The sequence below is a fragment of the Aedes albopictus genome, chromosome 3 (genome assembly GCF_035046485.1).
Source record: "Aedes albopictus strain Foshan chromosome 3, AalbF5, whole genome shotgun sequence".
Lineage (NCBI taxonomy): Eukaryota > Metazoa > Arthropoda > Insecta > Diptera > Culicidae > Aedes > Aedes albopictus.
In genome coordinates this window covers 351,929,988-351,952,177 of record NC_085138.1, presented here as the reverse complement: position 1 = coordinate 351,952,177, position 22,190 = coordinate 351,929,988, and the positions used below count along the sequence as shown (strand labels likewise).

The 22,190-nt window shown below is 40.4% G+C and overlaps 1 protein-coding gene across 6 annotated transcripts in view; it reads right to left on the bottom strand.

Moving 5' to 3' along the window:
• LOC109432689 (cholinephosphotransferase 1) overlaps positions 1 to 22,190 on the bottom strand; it is a 130,059-nt gene that overhangs the window by 18,909 nt on the left and 88,960 nt on the right. For 4 of the 6 annotated variants that reach the window (XM_062855269.1, XM_062855268.1, XM_062855270.1 and 1 more), the window contains exons 4-6: positions 18,346 to 18,504; positions 18,113 to 18,277; positions 1,551 to 1,632 (exon numbers count right to left, since the gene is read on the bottom strand). In XM_062855269.1, the coding sequence (XP_062711253.1) occupies positions 1,551 to 1,632; positions 18,113 to 18,277; positions 18,346 to 18,504 (406 nt within the window). Of the gene's footprint in view, positions 1 to 1,505; positions 1,633 to 18,112; positions 18,278 to 18,345; positions 18,505 to 22,190 lie in introns of all 6 variants that reach the window. The other 2 variants (XM_062855272.1, XM_062855273.1) reach the window with 1 other exon arrangement.

Below are 22,190 nucleotides of genomic sequence, written 5' to 3'. Positions count from 1 at the left end.
AATGCTCTGGATTCCCCATGAGACTCCCTTAAATTCCTTGGAACGCCATTGAAACTTTCTGAGACCTTAACTTCATTGTTCCTCTAGTCTAGTCTAGCACCAATGATTTTCGCAGATTATGGACAATCGGAATTAGATGAATATGATTCAATAAATTTTAGAATATGGTTGTAACCTCATAAGGTTAACCAAAATGCTAACTAATAACCAATAATAAACATATTAAAGCGCTTTTCTCTAATAATTTTCGAAAAATTAGGTCATTTGCTGATGCAATTGTTTTAGAAACGCTTTTTCGGCATAGAAATATAGTCGTTCAAAGTCGTCGTGAAAAGAAAGGAGTTAAGGTATGAAGGATATACCAAACCACATCTGAAAAAAAGAGCAAAACATCCCTGGTTTACGAAAGATGATAATCACAGCAGAATAACACTTATTAGTCACGAATCAGGTTAAGATTTCTCACGTTTAATGCAGGACAACAGAAATACAATGCAGCAACTTTACAGCGGTTTAATTTCCTGAACCCTATATTCAATCTACTAAAGCCTTCAAACATTCGTCCCTCTAGATTTAAAATGCTCCGCTCCTTCCTATCCATTCCTTTCTTTCTTTTTTTTGGCTACTCGGAGAGGTCTGATTTCTGAGTGGGTTGCAATAATACTGTCAACACTCACACTCATTCTCTCGTTTTTAAAATCGCGTATACGCCATCCTCCTCTTACAGCTCAGTTCACAAGTGATGATGATTCCATACACAAGTGGATAATTTGATTTGTTTTCTAAGGTATTCTAGCTGTTTTCCACCGAAAAACGCAACCGACGAGGCAACCTAAAAAACTCTTTCCTCCCGTCGACGACATATTGAATATTCGCCGAATACCACCGCCACCTGTCTTTTGGTATAGGAAAGCCTGCGCGTTTGAATGATGAATCCGTTACAAATCGCCAATAACTATAGTGGAAATGCTTTGTCGGTTCGTTCCGATGCGACGTATCCTTTACGCTCAAATTCCAAGATTTTTTTTTTAATTTTCCTATTAGTTTTTAACCATAAATCTAAACGTACGTAAGTGTTTGGCGGCGCGTACGCCCGACTTTGATATAAATACATTAGTGATGACTTTCGCTTCACCTGAATCCTAACATTTTAAATGAACTGAAAAAAAAACAGAACCTGCATTTCTAAACTCCTCCCACTACCTACTGGTTAACACTGTGCACCATCGATCCTGCGCCAAGCGCATAAAGAAAAGCGCAGGACGATCGGTAACCCGCGCGCGCACGCACACAAACGGAACTAAATCGACATTTTCAATCTTCCAGCCGTAAAAACAAGGAATAATAGACATTAGCTTTAAATAATAAATAAATTGCAGAAACTCGTTATTGATGCGAGTTATGCTTTCTACTGCTAGCGCGCGTCTGATGCTTTCGATTGGCTTGCTGGCTTGGTGGTGGTGGCTGTTGGACAGCGCTGGTGGTTGTGGTGTTGGCATTTGTACCGTTTCTACCTTCGTGATGGTGATGGTGGTGCGGGGGATTCGTACCTTGTGACGTCATGAGCGGCTTCGGCGGGTACGGGATGCGGAACAGCTCGATCCGCAGGTAGGCGCAGATCTCCAGACACACCTGGAAGACGGAAAAGTGGGGGATTGTTAACAACACTGAGCAATACACGAAAATAAGCATGCTGTCGATAAAATACAAAATACACAGATAACTAGTCGCTTTATCGCTGCACTCCATAGTATAGCATGTTCCAAAGGTTTTAAAAATGTCGAGTTTGCAAATGTCGACATATTTTCAAAGTGATGGTTATTACCGTGATTGGCGCTGGAAGCCATGGATCGGAATGATATGCAGAGATTTGAAATAATCTGACGCTAACTTATTTACAATACGATATGCTACTGAATCGTATGTAGAAGTCTTCAATCTCTGATCTATCTAGGGTAGAAGCTTCAGTTTTGGCCAGCCCGGAGTTTTGGCCATAGTGCGGTATTCAGCCTGCTACGATCTAAATCGGCATAAATTAATTTTTTGCTAGTAGATTCTAATATAATATGATGATTAGAGCTGTTAAAACAATACATTTTGATTAAAAACCGGAAGAAAAAAATAATATTCCTTTAAAAATCAGCTCCCATATATCTATTTTAGCCAGGTTGCTTCTAATTTGGCCACTCCCATAAGAAATACACGTGATTGGCCAAAATAGAAACCAAAGCTGATAATATGGCCAAAACTGCGGCAATGCTTCTATTTTGGCCAGTGCCACTTTTAATACAAAAATCAAGTATTAGCTTGGTTTCTACATTTTTCTAATAAAGTGTAGATCGAAACCTTTCATTTGACACATTGGTAGTTTTCATTGGATTGTTGGTTATTTTTATGAAAATGATTTCCCTTAGACTGGCCAAACCCGGTGCCCGCACCCTATCTCTACTTACTTTTTATCTCCCTATTTACTTTCTCCTTGTTCCGTTCATAGCCATCGCTAGAATTAGAAGCAAATCCCTACTTCACAGCACACTGTCAATCTATCAAATACCGCCTACAAGTTATGCAACCAGCGAACTGTGCCGCTTCATCTTTCACAGTAATCTATCACTTAACATCTGGCATCCACGTACCGTATCGCAGCATGAACTCGTGCAGACGCAATGGTACAGACTGATAAGCGATAAGCCAAGGATAAGCGATTGCAATCGACACTTCTTTCTCCTTTGCCACCTTGACCTTCAACCTGACGAAAGATGTCTTTCTCGCCTAAAAATAGATGACCACCAACACTCACACACTGAAGAAGCTTGATTAGTCCCAAGCAGCTATCTCCTTGGTTCCATGTGTGAGTATTGCTGACGCTACTGCAGTAACACCTTACCGGTGGACAAGCGTGCTCAAACTCAGCTTAACACTTGAATATAATGGTAAAGGGTGAAAGCCCAGGTGGAATACTATCTCCTGAACACCTATTAAAACACTACCAACGGCAATGTGGTCCTTCCCTTAACTGTTTAACACTGTATTTGAAGGAAATGTTGAAGCAAGGCCCGTAGCTTCTAGGAAGGTATACTCAATTCTCTATGTCAGGCCCTGAGAATCTGCCGTAAAATACAATCAACGAAAAACAAGCAAGAGAAGAATACGATCCAGGTCCAATGACAACGAAACAGTACTTGCAATTGGAAACTAGTGCTAGTGTAACTGCAGATCCCTGAACATAATCGGAAGCATTCGCATACGGACCACGTGTTTACTTAGTACTGTACTGCCGTGAATCGCAAGTCAGTCCCATCTGCAAAAAGTAGGCATTGAGAAAATGGACTCTGAAGTTTTCAAATTCGATTTCTATATGAAACTTCAAAAAATCGCCATAAATTAAAAACTTCTGCGATCAACATGAAACTTTCACACATTGTTTCAAACGTGAAAACGTAACAGTGAAAAATATTAAACTGGCAAAAACAGTGTTAGGTTTTGTACTGGAGGGTATCCAATTTCGTAATGGGACTGACTTGCGATTACATTTCATTGTGGGACAATCTGACTTGATGTTGTTTTTCAATTTTACTGAACAAACTATATATTTTTTTCCACGCAGCTGAAAGATCATTCGAAAAAAGATCGGAAACGGTTATTAACTCATTTTTGGCCAAAAATGCAGATGGGACTGACTTGCGATTCACGGCAGTGTAGCGTTTGCGTTGCAGGACGTAGCTGCAAACATGAGAAGCTGAAGGCTATGAGAAGCGGATCTTGGAGCCGATGTACGCAGTATTTGTCGTACTCGTACCAACAGTAATCCAAAATAATCCACCGCCTATAGGTATCAGGTGGTATCAGAGGTCCTTGATGAGGGTTCCGAGGAGAGGGTTCTCACCGTGGGTTAACAACCTGGATGACCTGGATGAACAACGGACGCGGAAGAGCTCGTCGCAGAGCTGCGGAAATCCAGCTTAGTTCAGCAACCTGTAGCGTACGCCAATAATTCCGTTAACTCAAGGGGGCTCAAGATGGTCTGTATGTCCACTGGGCATACATGAACTACCGGAGGCTTGCTTCAGGTGTCGGAACATGGCGTGACCGAAATTTGACCATGAAGTCAACATTGGAGATAGAAGCAAATAAGTTGTCAGTACGCTCTAGAATTTCTAATCTGAGCCATTGAGTAATGACCATTGATAACATAAATTACTACGTTTCAATACCCATTTGTCATTGCTGCTCGGGTCCGTGACTACGACCAGTTATTAGATCTTTTGTCACATTGCCTGTATCCTTGGAGTAGTGCATTTCGCATGACTCCATTGCTGTGGAGGAATCCCTGAAGGAATTCCTGAACTAATCCCTGAAGGAATTCCCAAACTAATCCCTGCAGGAATTGCTGTATGAAACCCTGAAGGAACTTCTGTGGAAAGCGCTGATTGTTCAAGAATCTCTCTCAGAGAGTTCCATGCAGAAATTTCTGAAGAAATCCCCAATTGGAATTTAGGGGGAATTCCAAGAAGAATCCGCGAAGGAATTCCAGGAAGAGTCCCCGAGGCAAGTCTAGACGGAATCGCCAAAAGAATTTCAGGAGGAATTTGCGAAAGAATTTCAGAAAGAAATCTGAGAAAGAATTGTAGCGAGAATTTCCAAAGGAATTCGACGAGAAATCCCCGAATGAGATCCAGGACGAATCATCGCAGGATATCCTGAAGGAATCCCTGAAGGAATTCTAGGAGGAATTCCGGGAAATCATCGAAGGAATTTCAGGTGGAATCTCCGAAGGAATTCCAGGAGGAATAAGCTCAAAGGATTTCCAAGACAAATCTCCGAAGAATTTCCATGAAAGATCTCCGAAAGATTTCCAGGCAGAACCCTCTGAGTATTTTCAAGAGGAATCTCCAGGAGAAATGCCTGGGAATTTCAGGAGAAATACCTGAAGGTATTCTAGAAGAAATCTTTGAAGGAATTCCAGGATAAATCCCCGAAGAATGTCTTGGAATAATCCCCGAAGAAATTCCAGGAGTGAACCCCGTAAGAATTCCAGGAGGAATCCCCTCAGGAATTCCTGGAGGTATTCAGGAGGAATCCCCGAAGGATTTCCAGTTGTAATCCCTAAAGGAATTTCAGTAGAAATCCCCGAAGGATTTCCAGGAGAAATCCTCGAATGAATTTCTAGGAATAGTGTTCGAATAAATTCCAGAAGGAATTCCCGAGGAAATTCTAGAAGAAATCCCTGAATGATTTGCAGGATCAAATCCCGAAAAAAATCCAGGAGTAATTCTCGAAGGAATTCCTGAAACTGAAGGAATTCTACAAGAAATCAAAGAGGAACCCCCGAAGGATTTCCAGGAGGATTCTGCGAAGGGTTTGCAGGAAGAATCCCCGAAGGATTGCCAGGAGGAATTCTTGAAAGATTTTTTTGGGGAATCCTTGAATCCTTCCAGGTGGAGTGCCCGATGGATTTTCAGGATGAATCCCCGAAAGAATTCCTGGAGAAATTCCAGAAGGAAAACCTGAAGGATTCTCCGAAACAAGTCTGAGATTCTTGTAGGAACTCCATGATGCAATCCTGGAGAAATGCCTAATTATAGTTCTAAAGAATTTCTTGAAGGAACTTCTAGAAGAATCCTTGAAGGAACACCTACAGGAGTTCCTAAAGGAACTCCTGGAAGCATCCCTGAATACATACTTCAGGAAAAAATCCGAAAGAACTTCTAAGAACTTCTGTAAGAATCTCTGAAGGAAATCATGGAGAGATCCCTGAATGAACTCCTGGAGAGAGTTCTGAAGCAACTTCTGGAGGAATTCCTGAAGGAATTACAGGAGGAATCTCTGGAGAAACATCTACATTAGGCCTGTCCAGGTTTTCAAAAATGTTCTCTGATTCTCAAGTCCACCCCCATATTTTGTTTGGCATCCTAAAAGAAGTAACTGGTCAAAATTTCCGAATTTTAATAATTGTTGCTCAATTCCTACAGCATTGATGTCAAAGAAGCAAATAAACACAAAACATTGTAGAATAAAATGCCGTTTTAAAATATCCAACTTATCATGTTCATGAACAAAATCTATCAAAAAATCAACTTTATAAGGTTTTTCTGATCACAAATGTGATAATTACATATGTTTCCTTTAATTTTATTGGCAATCGTTGTTCGGAGAACTTGTAGCAAACAAGTATATCTTCCTATTTCTGCCGGAAGAATTAATTTTCGACAAGTATTAGTGTAGTTATGATTTTTCGAAGTTCGGAAATAGTCGAAAAACTAAATTCATTTGATGCACTTCTTAATTTCAATGGATTTGGCTGAAATTTTGACCAGTTACTTCTTTTTGGATGCCAATCAAAAATGGGGGTGGACTTGAGAATCAGAGAACATTTTTGAAAAAGTGGACAGGCCTAATCTACATACAATAATCCCTGAAATTCCTGGAGAAATCTCTGAAGAAACTTCTGGACTACTTGCTGAAGGGACTTCTGAAGGACCCCGGAGTAACTTCTAGACTAATCTCTAAAGGACCTCCTGTAGGAATTCCTGGAGGAACTTCTGGAGCAATTTCTGATGGATTATCTGGAGGCATACCTGTATCCGCCTGAAAAAATGTCTGAATGAACATCTGGAGGAATGCCTGGGAAAACTCCTGTTGAAATAACTGAAGGCACTTCTGAAGAAATCCCTGATGAAACACCTGGAAGCATCCCTGAATCCTCCTGGAACTACTAAGAGGATCCCTGACGGAACCCTGGAAGAGATCCGTTCTTCACTTCTGGAGCAATCGATAAAAGAACTTCTATACTGCAAGAATTCTCGAAGGAACACCTGGATCAAACCCAGGAGGAACTTCTGTAGGAATACCTGAAAGAACTCCTAGAGAAATCTTTAAACGAACTCAACCACTGAAAAATCTTCATGAGACATCTCGAAGGCATTCAAAGATGAATCCGCGGAAAAAAATTCAGAAGGGATCCTTGTCCAATAAACAATTAGATGATTCAGGAAAGGAACTCCTGTAGGAACACTAGATAGAATTTCAGCAGTGTTCCCTAAAGAAACTTCAAGAGAGATCCCTAAAGGAACGCCAGGAGAAATCCCTTATCGGGATTCTAGAGAAATTCCTTGAGGAATCGCTGAAAGAACTCCTGGACTAATTTCTGAAGCAACTCCTATGATAATCCCTGAAGGATCTTCTGAACGAATCACTGATGGATCTTCCGAATCTTCCTGAAAGAATATCTGAAGGAATTCCTGAAGGGTTCTCTAAAAGAAACTTATGGAAAATCCCAGATTGGATTTCAAATTATAGAACGTATCGGTTTTTTTTTTATTAAGGGCATAGGCCGACTATTTTACGCTTATATGAGGAGACAGCTGGAACTCGCCCATCATAAAATGAAAGGAGTGGTTGTAAACAATCGCAAGTCCGAGCAATAGGTGGCGGTTGATGGTATCACAGCTGACCTCTTCAAGATGGTATCAGAAAAGTTGGCAACCTGTCTGCACCGATCAATAGTCAGGAACTGGGGAACAAAACAGCTATCGGAGGAGTGAAAGGAAGAGGTAATCTGCCTCATTTAAAAAGGCGATTTTTTGGACTGTGAGTACTTCTGAGTGAGCACTATTTCAAATGTAAAAAATCTCGGATTCTCGTTATCAGATTCCCAGAAGTCCTGAGGGTGCAAACGAAGACAAAACTCGCGCTGTGCCAGACTTTGGCACTTCGATCACTGCATACGACCATGAATCGTAGGGCCTCTGTAGTCTTCGAACGTAAAGTGCTGCGAACAAAACTCGGCGGTAAACTGCAATTGAGGAGGACCTAAGGACTCTATACGTTCAGGGCGACTGAAAGCGAATGGTCCAGAATCGAGACCAGTGGAGGCGATTGCTTCATTAGGCGTAAACTCACCGCTACGATGTGTAGTCTATCGACCATCGAGTAAGTAATTACAGATTACTATATGTCATCTGTAACCTTAAATGAATGAGTTCGTGGGAAGTTATCGAACCCAATTCGTTGACGGTCGGTCGACACGGAACAGATCTTTACCGTACGACAAGTCCTCTAGAAATGCCGTGAATATCAGGTCCCAACGCATGGTGTAATATGTAATGTGACGAGCATGGCTCAACAGCCGGAGCAGAACTTTCAAGAAATCCAGTCGATTTGTCTGCTTCGCGAATGGGATGGACATTATTGTCAGATCATTTGGAATGGCTCTAAAGCTGTACACTTGCCAGAAATGAGGAAACTTTGTTCGGATTGGTAAATGCGTATAGAAGTGGGTGCATGCTGGTAGACGCAAGTCGTCTAACTCAAATCCTTATGATTCCATACTAATGGCTGTCAACAATGTATTGCTGTGTGCGTTTAAGATGCAAACGGTGGCCAAATGCGCTTCAAATGCGGTATCACAGTGTTACCAAAGGCAACGTAGCAACCATTCTTTATTACACCAACGAACCTAACCTCAAAACGACTTACAATTCACAGGTCATTTTGACAGCTGTAACATGAGCATGAAAAGGACGGCAACAAGAACGATAAAGTAGAATATATGATCCGTCTTTTTCGTCCGTCAAAATGACCTGAGAATTGTCAAACATTTTCATGAATTGTTTTGTTGGTGTAATGAAGAATAGCCAAAACCACCGCCAACCTAGGATCCAAATGTTCCCACTGACATCGGGTTACTTGTTAGAAAATCTTACCGCATTTGGTGTTCCCGCATTTGATATTTGCATTTCGAATGCACACAGCAATAAGTAGTGAAATAATTAGGTGTATCATCAAAGAAAGTCGTGCCTGCTATGGGCTCCAGGAGGAACTACGATCAAGAAAGACACAGAGTAGAGTGCCCGAGGAATAACTCTGCTCACTTGTGGAGAGTGGTGTTGGCTGATGGAATATTTAAATACGTGGAAGAATCTGTATCATTTGGAACATCGCACGGTTGCTGGAAGAACAACAGTCGAACGATGAATACACAACTAGGAAAAGGTAGGCATTTCTGTGGTCCGGATTTAGTGAAGTAGGATTCTACTTTCGATGTAGATTCAGGGGAGTGAATTGTAGCCTTCCAAGTAACAAGTAACTGCATAATTTAGAATATGGAGCTGTCTATAATATATATTTTTTTTTTTTGCGTTTATTAGGCTGACACAAATTTCGATTTTCTCTAATGTCACCCCCCCCCTCGGAAAATTTTGGCCGGAATTCAACATTTTGAGGGGGGAAACAAATAAATTATACAAAAAATTAAAAATTTTGAACTGAAATTAGAGTTGTCGAGAAAATTTCTTAACAAATCCGATGAGTTTTACAATTTTGCCTAATTGTTTGGGTAACTGTTCAACATATACATTTATTATTTATTATCCACCCCCTTGACGAGTCAACGAGTAAAGTGACAAAAGAAGAAAATGAGATTTGTTCCGGCCTTATAGAGGTTTTAAATTTCAAATTCATTCGCCTCTTGAAATAGTGAAAAACAATTATATAAGTTCAAATAGTTTTGCCCTTCTTAAAAATGCTAACAGTTTGCCTTCCGAAATTTTATCGTTTTTCAAAACATTTTTAATTGATTTATCTAGTCCTACTTTATCTCTTATTGTTTTCAATTGCGAGCACTCAACCAAAATATGTTCAATGCTAATTTCTTTTTGACAAAAGCTACAAATTGGGATTGGTTTCTTGTTGAGAACATGTTCTTTTGTAAGCCTACTGTGCCCTGTGCGACATCTAGTGAGACACTTTTGCTCCATTCGATTGAGCCTATCGGACCATCTGATGGTATTTGTTTTAATTCTCCTAAGCTGATTCTCTTCGCTTTGTCTATTCCAATCATTATCAAATTTCAGATGAACTAGCTTTTTAAGCCATTTCATTATATCTTCTTTCGGCGTCCCTTCTTTTAGAAGTTGTTTTGTTCGTCCTCTTTTAGCAGCAACGTCGGCGGCTTCGTTTCCAGGTATGCTGACGTGACCTGGAACCCAGATGAATGTTATTTTCTTGCTTCCCAGATTTTTGTCGATTTCCTGAATAAAAGGATGCTTCAACGTTCCCTTCTGTACAGCTTCTAAACAACTAGCAGAATCGCTAACAATTATAGTAGGTTTGTTTCTGGGTGCTATTAGAACCGCTTTCGCCAATGCGGCCGCCTCGGCCGTAAAGATGCTGCATTCAGGAGGAAGTTGTCTTTCAAATGAAATATTTTCACGAACTACGGCGAATCCAGTTTGGTTTCTACCAACTGATCCGTCAACATAGATATGGGTGTGGTTTGCATACTTGGTACGAACTAATCCAGTAAAAAGTTGTTTGGCTATGACAGGCGCATCTCCAACTTTGTATTTCCGCTTAACAGACCAGTCGATGGATGGTTTTCTCTCGAGCCACATTCTGTCGTGGTTTCTATAGAGTTTACAAATCTGAGGAATACTAACTCCTGTTAGTAATCGAATCTCGTCGGTTGCTTCCTGTAGAACCGAGACCCGTGACTTGTGGCTCTTCTCGATAATTCCGGCAGCTCTTGAACTTAATGTCAATGCTGCTTTATGGCCGAATGGTAGACATCCGGCTTCGACCAAAACAGAGTCTGTAGGTGTCGTGGGGTATACTCCAGATGCTATCCGAACAATTTTGTTATAGATGCTTTCTAATTTGTTCGTGTTTGCCAAGCCGACTATTTCGATCCCATAAAGCATCTTGGAGACACAAATAGCTTCTCCTATTCGTAACAGAACACTTCTGGAAGCTTTACGAGAAATTGCCTTAAGGAAGTTTATTCTGTTCTGAAGACTTTCTTTTAATTCCCTTATATGCCGACAGAAGCTACGTCGCTGGTCTATCGTGACTCCAAGAATTTTCGCATAACGTACTGTCTGAATTATTCCGCCTTGTATCGTGGGTTCTACGTTCCACGCTCGTATATGACGATGCTTGCGTTGACATACATGAAGAATTGATGATTTTTTGCTGGAGAGATGAAATCCTCTTGTTGTTGCCCATGATTCAACTGCTTTGATCCCTTTAATGAGCCATTGTCTGGTCGGTTTGGCTGACTTTCCAGTGGCAATCACTACAATGCACACTGGGTCACGAGCGGGATCTAGCAAGTAAAAACCTCTAGCACTTTGGGAGTGCATTTTTTTGAGTTGGTGTCTTCGGAGCCTTGTATTTATTTTGCCTGTACTTTAATGTGGTGAAGAAAGTTAGTTGGTAATTTTGCCGCATAGGCGGCGCTGCGATACTAACTTTTTTGTCTTACGTCCTAGAGGTTTCCCGTCTTCTGCAAAGTTGTAGAGCGTACAAAAATAAGTAAAGTTGCCGAAGACACCGAAGTTGTGTGACTTCAAATAACAAGGTTATATTAAAAATAGTAAAATTTAACTGAAATTAACGTTTTTATTGTTATTTTTAATGTTATTAGCAGATGTATCACTTTTAACGCCTCAAACGTGTCAATCAAAGTAGCCTGCATCTGATGATACCAACTTTACAATTCTTCGGTGCATTTATAATGGTGTTTTTAGCAAAATAGTAAAAATTACTATGATTTTTTACTAGCAGATTTATTAAAAAGTTGCAAAATTTTATAAATGCTTTAAAATGCACCACTCAAGATCTACCAGATCTGAAAATTTATCGAAGGTATAATTTGGTGTTTTTGAGATATCTGGATTGAAAGAATCAGTGTATTTTCAAGCAGTTACAACTATTTATTTATCCATATACTATTTCAAAAGCAGTTGAAACGCTTCTGGAAATTGTAACTTTTCATTAGTTTTGTAATTCTTATGGAGGGTCATCACCGGATCAGAGGTCAACAACAGACGATTGAATACGTCCGTTATATTCGCCAGACGGTTGAACTGGCGAGAATGGCGTTCACGAAACTTTCTGACATATTTGTTCCGTCTTTCTTGTGCTTCTTCAAATAGAAGGCCAATCGGAGCTTCGCAATGGCTAATAATCGTTGATCCATAAACTAGGATTCTGTCCACCGATGGTGATAGAGGGTAAAAGTCTTAGAGATGAACAAACAGCAGCCTTGTTTCTTCTGCATAAACCTCAAATTTGTTGACGTCGATTTGCAACTTTGACGATAATGCGCAAAGGATTGAAGCGAATCGATGAATGATTTCCTTGTCAATGCCAGTTATTCTGGCCGTTGTCAATAGTATCGATTGTTGTTTGATATAGCTATGATACTCACAGGGTAAAACCATAATAAAATTATGCGTTCAACCGAACATTCAACATTCAATATTTCAGCACGATCGATTCAACAAATGTATGCGAAAAATAGTTGACCATTTTTAGTAATCAGAGCTTTAGAACAACATAAAACTCTTAATTTAAAAGTGATCTGTGGACATCCAAAGGCAAAATCATTGAGGAATTTAGAATTGCTTCTCTTTCAAAATTATTTAGGTATAGAATCAATATTATAAAACAAGATATCTCGAAAACACCAAATTATACCTCCGTCAAATTTTCAGATCTGGTAGATCTTGAGTGGTACATTTTGAAGCATTCATCAAATTTTGCCGAAATTTGAAAATTAAAAAAAAACTACTAGTCAAAATCATAGTAATTTTTACTATTTTGCTAAAATACCATTATAAATGCTCCGAAGAATTGTAAAGTTGGTATCATCAGATGCAGGCTACTTCGATTGACACGTGTGAGGCGTGAAAAGTGATACATTTGCTAATAACATTAAAAATAGTGATATAAACGTTAATTTCAGTTCAATTTTACTATTTTTAATATAACTTTGTTATTTGAAGTCACACAACTTTGGTGTCTTTGGCGACTTTACCTATTTTTGCACGCTCTACAACTTCGCAGAAGACGGGAAACCTTTAGGACGTAAGAAAAAAAAGTTAGTATCGCAGCGCCACCTATGCGGCAAAATTACCAACTAACTTTCATCACCACATTAAAGTACAGGTAAAATAAACACAAGTCTCCGAAGACACCAACTCAAAAAAATGCACTCCCAAAGTGCTAGAGGTTTTTACTTGCTAGATCCCGCTCGTGGCCCAGTGTGCAATGTCATCAGCATAAAGCATAATTTTAATGTTTTTTGGTACGCACGAGAAGATAGAATTCATTGCTAAGATAAACAGGGTCGGAGATAGAACCGACCCTTGCGGGACTCCCTTTTGTTGAAATTTTGAGTCGGATCGCTGTCCACCAACACGAACTTTGAAGGTGCGATCGCCAAGGAATTATTTTATACAGCTAACCATTCGTTGCCCGGGGTCGGTTTTGCACAGCTGGTTGAGAATATATGGCCTACTTGCTTGATCGAATGCTTTCGTCAGGTCCAGAATACCGAGGTCACAATGTAGACCATTCACCTTTGCGTGTTCCAAAATTTCCCGCAGGTCGGAAAAGTAGACGGATGTCCCTTTCCCTGCACGAAACGCATATTGATTCGGATGGAGAATCTTGCTCTTCTCCAAATGACTTACTAACCGATGATTAATCATTCGCTCGTAAATTTTGCCCAGACAGCTCAAGAGTGTGATTGGCCGGAAACCTTCAGTTGAGTTGTGCTTTTCTCCAGCCTTTGGAATGGGCACAACCACTCCCGTTCTCCAGGATCTAGGAAAAGTTCCTGAACTCCATAGTTGATTGTAGAATTCGAGCAGTTTGATTTTACAGTTGACTGGTAAACGCTTCACCATTGGATACCCAATGTCATCTAAACCGACAGAATGTCCTCTAGATTTATCGATCGCATTGAAGAGTTCTTGCAGTGTAAATTCCTTGTCCAGCTCTGGATTCGGAGTAATACCCTTTTCAGTGAACTCCCATTGAAAATTAGAGAGATTATCTGTTTCAGTTGATGCTTGTTCGAAGGTTTCTGCAAATGCGTTGGCAATTTCGCGAGTTTCCGTTGTAAATTTCCCGTTAACACAAAGTCCGTTCAATATCTTATTTCGTTTGCCAATGAGTTTGTTGAAATTATGCCAAATTTCGGATGAGCTAGTAGTAGGTGTGAAAGATTTACAGAACAGGTCCCAGGATTTGGTTTTGGCATCTTCAATAATTTTTCTGGCTTCTGATCTTGCTTTTTGGAATTGCTTTAGAGCTTCTAATTTCTTTGGATCGTCGTCGCCGAGCTTGCGCAGAGCTCGTAGTTTTTTCCTTCGCATCTTGACTGCTTTGCTTACCGAGCTCGTCCACCATATTTGCGAAACTTTGCCTATATTACCCGATGTTTTTGGTATAGCGTCTAACGAAGCCTCCAGTATGGAGTCGGTAATTAGTTCGACAGTCGGGTTTGCCATAGTTGAGAATTTTCTATCAATCAATCTCTCGTATGCAGCCCAATCAGCGTTTTTATAAAGCCATCTTTTCGGAAGAGAACGATTATCAATAAGGTCGCTGGTAGAAACGATTATCGGTGCATGATCGCTTCCCATGAAGTCTTCGTGAACGTCCCAAAATAGCTTGGGGACGAGACAGTTGGAGGCGATAGTAAGATCGATAGACGAAAATGTGCCGTGAACATCGCTTAGATGCGTTGGAGCTCCAGTGTTCATTACGAATAGATTGTTGTCCACCGCCCACTCCAAAAGTAGCCGCCCTCTCCTGGTAGACTTAGGAGCTCCCCAAGCCTCATGAGCAGCGTTGAAGTCACCGCTGAAGAGGAAAGGTGGTTCTATGTCTTCGAGAAGTTGATTCAAGTCTTCGATTAGCTGATTGTCGTCGGAGTGACATGGGACGTAGATGGATACAACAGACACCTTGACTGGCCAAGAAATTTTGGAAATGCACACTAGGAGATTCGAGTTGACGTTGAAAAAACTATGAGGGATCTCTTTTAGTATTCCTAATCCAGTTATTCCGCTGCCATTTTGTTTGTTCCGGTTAACAATACGCCAGTCATACTTGTTCTTCAGTAGGTGATCGGTCCTTTTGGTAAACATCTCTTGAAGACTGATAACTGCTGGTGGGTTTTGATGAACTAATTGCGATAGCTCATTATGCCGTTTCCAAACGCCCCTGGCGTTCCATTGTAGCAGTAAAAGTTGTCTCTGGGCTGGGTGACTAGGTTCCGATGTAGTACTGGAAGACTCTGAAAGCATTGGAGAGCAGGAACTATCCCGGATACGAAATGTATTGATACTTGCCTCTAAAACGGGGCAGACCACACCAGCTGCCGCCGAGGGCTCGTCAGATAGATCTGGAACATCCTGGGTCAGGGCTGGTGTGGTAAGCCTTGCTCTACGAGCAATATTCACTCCAGCGTGTGTTTCGGGAATATAGTTTCGATAGCTGCATGAAGAATTTGGCACGAATCCTCGTAGTCGATCATAGACAACGGAATCGCTGATAGCATCTCTTGGTAGACTTCTCAGTTGAGTGACTGTGGATGATTCATGGCCAATAGGTTGCGATATGGCACTCTGATTCGTCGAAAAATCCAACAATGCACTTGTAATAGAAATTGGGCGCCGATATTTCCCTTTTCCGTTCGTAACTTGATTTTGGGGTTTAGTGGATGTCACAGTTGATGGTCGATGATGTCTTCCGGTGTCGTGGTGCTTTTGCGATTTGGTGTCGGAAAGCTGTGAAATAAGTGGCGAGCAGGAACTATGGTGGATGCGAAATTCATTGATACTTGCCTCAATAATGGGGCAAACCACACCGGCTGCCGCCGAAGGCTCATCAGATAAATCTGGAACATCCTCGGTCAGGGCCGGTGTGGGAAGCCTTGCTCTACGAGCCATGTTGGTACCAGCGTATGGTGTAGAAGTGGAGTTCAGATGGCTGCACGAAGGAATTGGAACAAACCCTCGTAGTCGATCATAAACTGCTGCATCGGTAACGGCGACCAAAGGAAGATATTCTGAAGGTGTTTCAAGGTCGTTGCTTTTCCATTTGGGCATTTTTGAGTGGTTGCTAGTGATGGTATTGAATACGGCCGTTGTGGAAGGTTGACGGTCTACGGGTTGGGGTAGAACGTCCCGGATCGTCTTCCGTTCCAACAACGCTTTCTTATTAGAAAGTGAGGGGGGTACTTCACATTCCCCTCCCTCAAACCGTTTTCGAATCGATGGTTTTCGAGAAGCAGTAGTCGTCATGGTTGTAGGTTGAGTTCTGCGGTTGTTGTAGTGTTTTGTGGACTGTTGGTTCATTATTTGTTTAGAGTGCGAGGGGGTCGATGTCAGTTGTTTCCATGATGTTGTCAACTGCACATGCACGATCAACTACTACTGCTTCGACAGAAGCGGTGTCTTCATCCGAAATTTCAAATTCTTGTAGTTCAACAACTGTTTGTTTAGCAGGTATGGCCTTGGGAGAATCTGGTGTTGGGTTTGATCGTTTAACAGGACTTCTTTGCGGTGGGCTTGATTTGGTGTGATTATTCTTTAGATCCGAACATTTTCCGATGGTGCCTTGAACGGTTTTCTTTTCTGTTTCCTGGTTGTTTCCAATTGCGGAATTACTTTTTAGCGAAAGGGTTTTAGAACGGCTTGGATCGTTGCTTAGATTGACATTTGTGCTGACCTCGGGGACTGTCTGATTGTTGATCAGCCTGGATTTGATGAAGGACTTCATTTTCTCCATTTGTTGTTGTAGCGCCAGAATTTCTGCATCTTTTTTCGCGAGGATAGCTTTGATTTCTTCATTTACTTGAGACACTACAAGCCTATCTTGAGCAGTTACTCCAGCGTACGTCCTCCCAACCTGTTCCTCAACCCTTCTTCTGGCTTCTGGATATGGGAGGTTGAAGTCAACTTTCGTTTTAATTACCAAGTTCTCCTTTTGATAAACTTTGCATTGGCGATTGGTGGGTCGATGATTACCTGAGCAGTTTCTGCAATGCGGAGGGTTCTGGCAGTCCTCATGCTGTGCTTCTTCAGAACAGTTTTGACACCGAGCAGGACCTGAGCAACGCTTTTTAGTGTGCCCATATGCTAGGCAGACGTAACATAGCATAGGGTTAGGGTAATAGGCCTTGGTGGGAACCTTCAAAGCCCCTACTTTGATGTTCTCTGGAAAGGTGGTAGAGCACAAGGTCAGGATCAACGTAGCAGTTTTAACTTTCTCTTTGTTGACAGTGCGAAAAATCCTGTGGACTTCAATAACTTTTTGGCTTTTTAGGCCTTCCACAATGTCCTTTTCATCCAGTTTCAAGAGATCTTTGCACACTATGACGCATCTACAACGATTGAAAGTTGGGTGCGGGATTACTGTTACCTCAGTTCCATCTACGAGCCGGTTCATCTTCAACAATCGTTTGACTTGGCCAGCATTCCTGACATGTAGAACGTATTTATCCCCATCCGAGTAGGCTTTTTCAATCTCCCCTCCAGCTGTGTCCTCGATGGATTTCCCGATTATGAACGGATTGTCAGAAATTATTCCGTCTCCGACTTTCGCCATCGACAGAATGGTAAGTGCACCGAATTGATCAGTCGGATCCAGAAACTCAGGTACGGTTCTTCCTGGGGGTCGTGTTCCCCCATTGTGATAAAAAGTGGCCATTGGCCACTTTTAGCCTTCAACGACCTATATCGAAGCCACTGATCAGTTTCTCCCAAATACCTGCTTCAGTGATAGTTGTCACCAACTACCTACCCCAACAGTAAATCACAAGTTGAACTATTTAAGATTTGAAATCGATTCCAAATTTTCGGCCGTCACTGTTAACCAAAGCACCAGCCAGTAGGTAACCGGCGCAGCACAAGCACGTTTCAATAAAATCAAATTTCTTCTACGATGATTAGGTCGATTTACACGCACTTCGTTTTAACTGCGCCCTATTCTTCTTCACCCAGTTTGTGTATCAAATTGTCCACTCAGACCGATTGAAAATTTCAAGGTCACACCAAAAAGGTGCAAATCGTCTTTCTTTTGATGCACAACTTCTCGGGAAAAATATATAAGAGATTATAAACACTATAAGACACACTGTGTATCGTGCAAATAGTCTGCAGAAGCACTATTTCAGAAATTAAATTTCGTAACAAAACTAGCGATTATGAACGCGTCCGAACGATTTGAACGTCGCATTAACATTGTCTATAATATATGTCTTGCAAGGTATGTCTAGTACAAGTAGTACATTTATTACAACTAGCTAACTCACCTGACCACAGTACCGAATCAGGTCCACGGAGCACCACAGCATCGCGAACCAGAGCACGTAGTATTCCGGCAGAAAACTGTTGAAGTACTGGTTCAGGAACAGGCACAGAGGTCCTATCAGACCCCAATCGAGATATTCCATCTCACTCTTGGTCATGTGGGCAACCTGGAAAACGATTGGTACAGTTGATCAATTAATAGATGTTTAAAGAATTCATTACTTGCACTACTTACCACTAACCGGTTGGTCACCTTGGCGGTGATCATCCCGAATGCCATGATGTACAGCGCCGGGTAGTTTTCGTAGATGTGATCGGTGGATTTTTGCGAGATGACGTACGCCGGGACCACTACGAACAGGAACGGTATGATGGGCGACAGGACGCTGGTTCCCTGCATGTGTCCCGGAGGCATGTGTCGACGAAGGTAGATAGTGAAAATCAAAAGTTAGTAAAAACTAGTTCATTTGTTCTAATTGTTTGAATATGGAAATGTGAAAGGAGTTTGCAAATCAATGCCTTGAATTTGTATATACATGAACGTGGGACCTATAAGGTAGGTCTAGTAGTGTAAATACATTAATTTGCAAACTCACGAAAAACGATGAACATGAAACGTACTGAACTAAGGTGAAGGAATGTGGGTGAGAAGGTTAGGAAAAATAGGACAGTCAGTGAGGAAATGGGATAAGTTTGTATTTGATTATTAGCTATCGACAGCAGTGTGGATGTTTTTTTTCTTTAATTTCGGAGTCTACTCATTACTTAATGTTACTACCAAGCTTATACCACGCTACCTTTGCCAAGTGTACCACAAAACAAACACGATTGTAACACAAATACTCACACACCGAAACAAACATTATTCTATAACAGGACATTTTTTAATAATACATACTTCCCTCAAACGCATAGCACAATAGTATTTGCATATTTAGTTCACACAAAGACACAATATATCCTAGCGTATACCTGATTGCCAATTATGGTTATGGTGAGTTAGTTTCAACATATTACTGATATGTGCTAAAATGGTCCATGATACGGCATGTAAATGAAAGTTGTGTATTCGATTTTCAGTTGTAATTAGATAACCCGACGTTTCAGTACCAAATTTGTGAAATAGTAAAATGTATTTTAAACTATCATGTATTCTATATATGTATCTAGCAATCCCCTTGACAGGTTAAAATACTTCATTGAATAACTCTATTTTTCTTTTGATGAACCCTAGTATCCATTTCAACTCAACAGTTGTTTAGCGATCAATTGTAAATTAATGTGAGATCCTCAATAAGTATTGTCTCATTCCATGTCAGTCTAGTCAATTTCTTGATTTTACTTAGGCATAAAATACACAGGGTCAAATATTTGACAAGGAAAGAACCCAAGAAACAACATTCCAAGTAAAATTTGGATGGCAAATTGGTCCTGTAGAAATATTGACACCGTCATAAACCCAAATACCTTTTATTTTGGGTTTACTATGGTTCTAAGAACCTCTTCTAGTCTATTTGACTAAAAAATGTTACTTGGGATCTGTTTGACACTAACGAAAATTCGATCGAGTCAAACAAGATGTTTGAGCATTGGTTTCTTTTTGGACAAATATTTGACGCTATGTGCTGGGATCTTTAGGTTATCCTAGAAAAAAAACATTCTGGAACTAAGTTTTTTGAATCGGCACCCGTAACGATCGGATAAATTCCAATGTCTCTTCAGTACATGAATCCAAATATAAGAGTTACATGAACTTAAGTATTTAGAGAAAGTGTGTTTATGGACGGGCTCTCACACAGGGTCGAAAAAGTATTTAAAACAATCATAAAACCATTATAAAATCAATTAAGATTTATTTTTCAGAACATCCTCAAAACCAATCAGACTTCTAATTGTTGCTAGGGATGTTCAGATTTGAATTGTACGAGTAGGTAACGGTCGAATTTTGGACCCCTAGAGGACATTAGGTTGAATTTAAGCCAAAATCAAACAGATTCAGAGATTGTTACACATAAGGAAGATGTTTGTATGACCGTTAAAGCCTCCATTGTCCGTTAAAAATACCCACAATATGCTGGGTCACATCCTAATTATTTGATTGACAAAGGCTGATTAGACGAACTTTAATGCTCGTGCAGATCAATCTAATTTAGCGAATGATTCTAAAAATTTTCATCATCTCTTCATTAAATCTGTAAAAAATATGATAATACGACCCAGGGGGTCCAAAATATATGGGGGTCCAAATTATATTGGTTACCCTATACCGACGGCATATATGTATATCTGAACTTTTATCGTTTCGTGTACAGGTGCTAAGTAAGGCATTACACTTAATACCAGATCAGTAATGGTTTTCAAGGATTCTCGAAACATTCTGGAATTGAGGCGTTCAGGCTAATATTATGAATTTGATTCAAATGACAATTTATCACAGAATTTTTATCCGATGCAGATGTTTCTATGGCATACTTGAAAAGAAATATGCAGGACAGCGTATCATCACACGAACACACTCCACTAATTCCGACACTGTCACACTTCTGGATCAGTAGCGAAAAAGTGTGGCAAATCAAAACATAGCTATTGGGTTCGGTGTCAACGCCATAATTCTCGGAGCATTTTAGCGAACTTGAAAAAGTCAATTCTATGTATACACACTCGATGTTCAGTCTGTGCAGCCTATGGCTGAAGACGGTGTCCGTGTCTTTTAAAACTACAATTTTCAATCGTGAACAGTAATGAGCAGTTTGCCCTAAGAAATTCCAAAAATTCATCAAAAAACGAAAAAAAAACACCGGACTTCGGCTACGCCCCAGACAACCAGAAATCGCATTAGGATGTACGCTGTACATCGTATAAAGTACTATTTTTACTCACTATCGCATACATATACGGCTGAGGGACAATTTTCATCGCATATGATGTTATTTTTTGAACTTATTGCGATGTATCTGGTAAAATCATATAAGAGTGCAAATTAACTTTTATAATGTATAACTACATCGTAGTAGACGATATTCTGATGTTTTATTGTGACGAACTTTACTTATTCGCAAAAGAGTTCGAGTGGACTCGCAAAGTGTCAATTGAATTTGCATAATTGCGCACTGCGATGATTATACGACTTCGCTTGGTACTTTTTTTTATTATGTCAGTTAAACTCGCATTAGTGTGTACAAACTAAATCGCATAGAAGTAAAAATAAACTCGTTAAAATGTGCATACAAACTCGCATAAGCTAGAATTGTTAACGTTGATATATTGCGATGTGATATGTGATAACAATGAAAGAGGTGCTGTTAGAGTGCCAAAAAGCTACAAGAAAGTTAGCAATCAGCATTATGGTTACAAAACAAGTTAAAAAGTCATAATTTTTGTTTTGTTGATCTGATAATTAACAGAGGTGATAACTGTGCGGGAAATCACGTTTCGTCATTTGAGCTCCAGATAGCTTGTTCGGTACAGCGCAGGGAAACCAAGTGCGTTTCAACAAACTCTGAGGTAAGTTAGAAGGTAATGACAATTAATCAGTGTGTTTCATAAGTGGTGTTTGGTGTTAAGTGTGAGGTGTGGCTCGAAAATCCAAAGGTTCTTAGTTCGATACTGTGGTGACAAGAATTGTTTTTTTTTCGATTATTATTAAGTCGCATAAGATGCTATATTACGTCGCAATAGTGCACACCGTTCATCGCATAAGATATCGCCTGAAGTCATAAAGCGTTATTATTTTTCCGTCAATGCACGTATAGCGCCTCCACTTTTGTACGCATAAGTCACTTTTACTGCATCTTATGCGATGTAACTTTACCGCATAAAAGTACGTATAACATGAACATAAACTTCATTATACGTGCAAATTGGTTGTCTGGGGCGCCAACCATACTATCTTCATGCCCGTTTTTTTTTTTCAATACCTATAATCTGAGTTTTTCCTTCCTTCTGTTGGTTCAGTTTCAATAACCAGGCGCGTCTATGGTTCACGAAGGAATACAAAGAAAATACTCCGATGTACAGGGGGTGGCCAAAATGTTTTTGGGATAGGCAACTTTTTCTTCTCTCACAAAAAGTTCAACATGC